Source organism: Chanos chanos, chromosome 13 (assembly GCF_902362185.1).
Source record: "Chanos chanos chromosome 13, fChaCha1.1, whole genome shotgun sequence".
Taxonomy (NCBI): domain Eukaryota; kingdom Metazoa; phylum Chordata; class Actinopteri; order Gonorynchiformes; family Chanidae; genus Chanos; species Chanos chanos.
Window position 1 is genome coordinate 21,552,044 of NC_044507.1, and position 5,677 is coordinate 21,557,720.

General features: G+C 47.8%; 1 protein-coding gene across 2 annotated transcripts in view; it reads left to right on the forward strand.

The window, feature by feature from the left end:
• clec16a (C-type lectin domain containing 16A) overlaps window positions 1–5,158 on the forward strand; it is a 40,236-nt gene extending 35,078 nt beyond the window's left edge. For both annotated transcript variants that reach the window (XM_030789889.1, XM_030789890.1), the window contains exons 23-24: window positions 624–767; window positions 4,409–5,158. In XM_030789889.1, coding sequence (XP_030645749.1) covers window positions 624–767; window positions 4,409–4,842 — 578 coding nt within the window. In that variant the 3' untranslated portion in view covers window positions 4,843–5,158. The remainder of the gene's footprint in view (window positions 1–623; window positions 768–4,408) is intronic.
• The last annotated feature ends 519 nt before the right edge of the window (window positions 5,159–5,677 follow it).

The window sequence follows — 5,677 nt, forward strand, 5'->3', positions numbered from 1 at the left end:
TTTCCTCCTTTATTCTCTGGGCATATATATGGCTACTCTTGAGGATTTGTCTTGGAATAAGGTGTCAGAGCTTTTGCTGTGGAATGTTTCTAACTATATTCGCCATGGCCATCATAGTGAGTGTGGCACCCAGTGTGACTCTGACCGTGGCCTGATGTGAATCCAGCGAGGACCTGTGGTGGCTTTGGTTCTGTAGTCAGCGCGTCTTAACTGTGCCTGAAACACTCTGCTGGTGGTGGGTATTGGTGGAGGAGAGTCCCCCCCCCCCCCCCCCACACACACACACAGGGGGAAGTGAGTGAGTAATATGTGTCTTTCACTGGCCTGTGATGACATTCTGAATGAGCAGGTAAAAACTCTGTGCTTCCAAGAACCGCTGGATCAGTGCCATGAGCTAGAGCCAGCCGTGCACTACTCCTGTCTGGATAATGGATTAGCTGGAGATAGCGGTGTGTTGGAACGTAGAATGGAAAATGGAAAGCCCTTTTAACAAGTGTAATAATTTAGGTTCTGTTGTTATATGTATGTGTGTTTGAGTGTGGCTGTGTTTTCCATGTGCAGTATTAATGAGGGAACATTTCTAGGTGCTATGCGTGTGTGTGTGTGTGTGTTTGTGTTTCCAGGTTTCGCGGTGGCTCATGTGACCCAGCATGGCCCTACCCCCTTGTCACTGACCCCTGTGACCTCCTCCAGCAGCAGCACGGGTCAGAGTGACTCCATCACCACCAACACTGCCTCCACCCAGTCAGCATCACAAGGTTCCCCAGGTAACAAAGACCATACACACACACACACACACACACACCAGGACAGAGCATTGTCAGTGAGAAACCACTGTGTCTGCTTCATATTGCACTTGTCAGGCCTAGCGTACCATAGGCTTCAGTCAAAGTGTGTGTGTGTGTGTGTGTGTGTGTTTCTGGGCGCGTGTTGCGTGCATGTGTGTGTGTAAACATGTTTCTGTGTGTGTGCGTCTGTGTCTGTGGCACAGAGAGAAAGAGAGAGAGAGAGAGAGAGAGAGAGAGAGAGAGAGAGAGAGGAATACAGACAATGAGAGTGAGACAAAAAGTCGACTAATGGTTTAAGCAAAACTCTTCTGAGGGTTTTGCCCACAGTGTTGATACATGGTCATACCGCGAGTAAAGTTATGGTAAGGTTGAAAGGGTCTTGACCTGTTTATGTTAGGGAATGAACAGAGGACGAAAACTGACCAGACGTTTTACTGAGGTCGCTGAGGCAAAAACATTTATTAATCTCTTGTTGGAATTTCCGTATTTCCGGCCTGTTGTTTGAGTCTCCTATGAGAGCCACGTTTGAGTCATAGCCGGGAGGCGGAGCTGGAGTTCTCACATTCTCACATTCAGTCTGACTTTCCCACTGTCATATTTTACATTCACCTCTCCTCTCCCTTTCAGCACTGTGTGACCAGAATCTCAAAGTACTCTGTTTGAACACACATCTCACAAACTCTCTCATCTCCATTCTCATCTCCGGCGTGTGTTTGTTTGTGTGTGTGTGTGTGTGTGTGTGCGCTTCTGTTTTGATTTTTTTTTCTGGTCTGTCTTGCTTTGCTAAGACACATTAATGTAAAGTAACAACACTGGATCACAATTCTCTTCCAACAGGCAGTTGTATTCAGTGGGAGAGACTTCAGCTTTACTGACACTGTCGGTTTCTAGATTTGAAAAATACCACCCACCCCCCTAAAAAAAAAAAACCCAGTGTGTAGAGTATCTGTGTTTTTCTTGTGTGTGTGTGTGTGTGTGTGTGTGATTAGCATCAGACAGACACATCCACGTAAAGAGTTTTTGCGGTAGTTCTGTGTAGAGTACCTCTGAAATTTTGTTGTCAGTGAAAATGTGTGACGTCTCGTTTATCAACGCTCGTTTCATGGCCACGCCCCTCTGTACAAGGCAGCGGCCCGGTGGTCAAGTGTGGTCATGGAAAAGCCTAAAAGCGATTGCGATCTGAGTCAGGCAGAAAGATGCCCTGGGCTTGGGCTGCTCACTGGTCTCCATGGAGAAATGACTGACAGGTCTGTTATCACTGTGCTGTGATGGATCCCTCCTACACGGCGTGGGAGCGGTTTGGTTAATCATTAAATGATAGTAATAGTCTGTCTGATCATGACAGTGCCTCCTCCCCTCTCTGAGGCAGGAGAACAGAGCAGACCGTGGCGCTGTCACCGTCAGTCTGAAATAGACTGGGTGGGTTTTTACTGGACTGTACCGCCTTAGTCCACCAGTACCAGAACCAGTACCGGTACCAGTACCAATTTTTCAACAAGCAAGCGTAAATGCTTTCTGGGAGGTCTTGTCTCGTGCCTGTAGGTTTTAGAAACTGGTGGACCTAACGTGCCCTGAGACTCGCGGTAGCAGATTTTGTGGGCAGAGTTACTGACAAGCGTGACAAGGCTGTGAAGGAGGGGACACCTTTGTTCCCCTTTGCCCTAGCTAAGTGGGTGTCTGAGGTTAACACCTCCTGTGTTGCTTAAACTTCGCTGGAAGTCCTCGGTTGTGTTAAAAGTTCTAAGAAGAGAAGAGCAGATGTTTTTGTGCTCTCTCAGAAACGTTTGTTAAGTACACAGGCCGTCCTTCCTGCTCGTGCCTGCCCAGCCGTACCGTTGCCCATTTTCTCTCCTGGGGGAAAAGAAAGAAAAAAAAAAAGCAAAGACTCATAAATGCAAAGTGAATTAGTACACCGTCAGAACAAACACCGCAGTGTCACAGACACAAAGCAAAGGCAGCCCAGTATGTCTAACACTGTGTGTCATCTGGTGTGTTCATAGCCCCTTAAAACCTGTTTCTCCACATTATGCATGTCTGTTTTCTTTCCTCTAACTCAACTAACCTTAATTTTCCCCGGAATGGTTCAGGCTAATGAAACTGCCCAAACCGCCTGTCAGAGTATCGCTGCTGCATGTTTCCATCTGTCTTCCACTTTTTTTCTGGCCTACACTTTGATCTGTCCCTCTGTTCTCCTCTAGTCAGGTCTGGCAGGAAGGGGCGGAGCTGCCTGTTGAGTCTGTCAGGGGATGACAGCCGTGGTGGATTCTGGGTGTAGAGCGGCATTCAGACCAGGCATGTCTCCGTGTCATCCTCATCTAGGGGTTCAGACCGGACGCTTGCTCTAGAGCCTCCGTAGCCTTCCCTCAGCCAGCTGCACAGAATCTCCCCTGTTAGCTGCTCCTTATGAGTAAAAATCTCAACTGCTTTACCTGCTCTCTGTGTCTCTGTTGTTAATTGACATTCAAATAATAAATGTGTTTTTGTTTGATGACAGCGTAGGCTGAATGAGTAGAGTCAGTATGTTCCTATAGTGAAGCCGCAGGGCCTGTCCCCTCTCTGCTGGGTCTCTCACTTCCCACAGGAAACAGGTGACACTCAGTCTCTCTGAGCTCATCTTTCCTGGGAAACTGATGGAACTTAGGGAAGTGTCACACACTCCGCAATGGACTGGCCTCTATAAAAATCAAAATGAAAAGGCGAGCTGTTTGACTTCAGACAGCTGGGGAGGACTAATATAGAAGGTTAGTCATCGGGTATCACATCCCCCGGGGAGAAGAAGACTACCCCCCCCCCCTTTACTGTTGATCACCTCCCCACGTCAACGCTCTTTCTCACTCTTCTCTTTTCCGTTTGGCTTCTGTTTCCATATTCTGTATTTTCAGGCTGTTGAGCTGTCCGCCTCCTTTAGGCTGTTCTTTTGTGTCTTTTTTTGTGTTTCCCTGTTCCCATTTTCTGCAGGGTGTTTTTTTTTTTGTTTTATATATATCACATACATCACTTCCCTGCACTCCCACCCTCGTTTCATGCAGAAATGAGAGGTTGTTTCTCTCAACGTCAGAAGCGACAAAATTGTCTGTCTTTTTTTTTCATTAATGAGCAAACGTCTCTGTTTTGGCAAGTCTAATTTTACTTGAGTCAGACAAAGAAAGCCACTCTTACACAGTCATTCTCTTCAAACATTTGTATTTCATCATACTCTAGAATCTAGATGCTTTGATCCAAAGCGACTCAGAAAAAAGTCGAGCAGTCAGACCTAAATCAGCCTGCCTTAATAAACAAAAGTGAGTTCTCAAAAACCACTCCAAGGACCATGTATGGATTTAGTGCTTTATTAGATCCAATTTCATTTGATTTCTTTCTTTCTTGGCATAAAGAGGTACACACAATGTGTTTTAGTCTCACCTACAAACTGACACACACACAGACAGAAGTAGCTCCGAGCTGACATGCTGGGATCTGTCTTAGTCTTTGTCAGACATGAGTCAGCAGTGGTTGTCATGCTGCCTGTGCATCGTTTGATGTAAACACGCAGTGCTGTATGTGTGGGGACGGCACTCCGCCCACCATCTCGGGTGAGGTGGGGTGTGTGGACCTGACCGACCCTGCTCTCCCTGTTCCAGCCCTAGCTCCAGCCTTGGCCCCGAGCCTCACGCCCGCGTCCCAACCCACCATCTCCCTCTTGTCGGACGACAACACCGACGCTTTGAGCGTGGAGTCGCTCACCCTGCTGCCCCCAGCCGACCCCCCACGCCTGCGCGCCTTCAGCACCCAGTCCTCCATTCAGGAGGACCCCGAACCGCCCGGCGAGGAGAAGGACGACACCTCGCCCAAAGAGCAGTCGCAGGAAGACGCTTCGCCCAACCCAGAGGAGGCCAGCCTGTCCGGCAGCACCGACCCCACAGAGACCACGCCGGGCAGCACCGAAACCGAAACCACAGAACCTCTGTCGGGCGCTGCGGAGGACCAAGCCCCCAAGTCTGAGAAAGAGCCGGCCGAAGGCCAGCTGGAGCTGGAGGAGGACAGCGAGCTAGACCAGGAGACTGAAATAGACTGAGATGGATTCTTAAACCTTACCTTCATAAACCTGATGACTCAGACCACGCGGGATGCACTTACAACCTAAAAGCATACAAGACAGAATCTCATCTGCTGTTGAAAGAATGGGCCAGTGACAGTGTGGGACCGCATCGTCCTGGGTTTTATTGGTTTGTTTTTCACAGAGCTTCAGTCTTATTTGCTTTGGAGCTCTTACTGATGCCTGCTCTCAGACAACACTGGTGTCCTTGTTCTCTGAAAGCTTTTGGAGGTTACACAAGAGCAAGGTGTTCGTTGATAGCATTGTAGTCCTTCAGCAAAGTACAGCTTTCTTTGTTTGTTTTGTTTTTTGTTTTTTTTGGGAGGGGGGGGGGGGTTTGTTTGGGTGTTCTTTGTTTCTCTAGCCTGGTTGTCTGTGGTGTTTAGTGTGGTCCTCGTGTGAGGGAAAACAGAAGACTGTGACTGTTGTTCTGTGTCTGCCAGGCGAGGTAGACACTTAACCACGGACTCCTGCCAGCCACAGCAACCAGGAATGTGCTCACGCGTCTCTGCATATCCAAGCCTGCTCTTCTATTGTGGACGTCTGTTCGGGACGGATCGCGGATGCACTGCTGACCTTCGACGACATTAATGAATAAACGATCACACCTAACGTCTAAATCAAACACGGGTTATAATGATGTTGAAATGATCATCATTTTTATCAGATACGTTGTCAAAAGGAAACTGGTCTTTATAACTTGATATGTTCTTTCATGGTAATTCTTTTACACGGTCTTAGTTTTATCATCTTCTTCTTTTTTTTCTTTTTTCTTTTTTTTTTAATTCAGAGCTGGGTGTCTGTTTCATTTTCT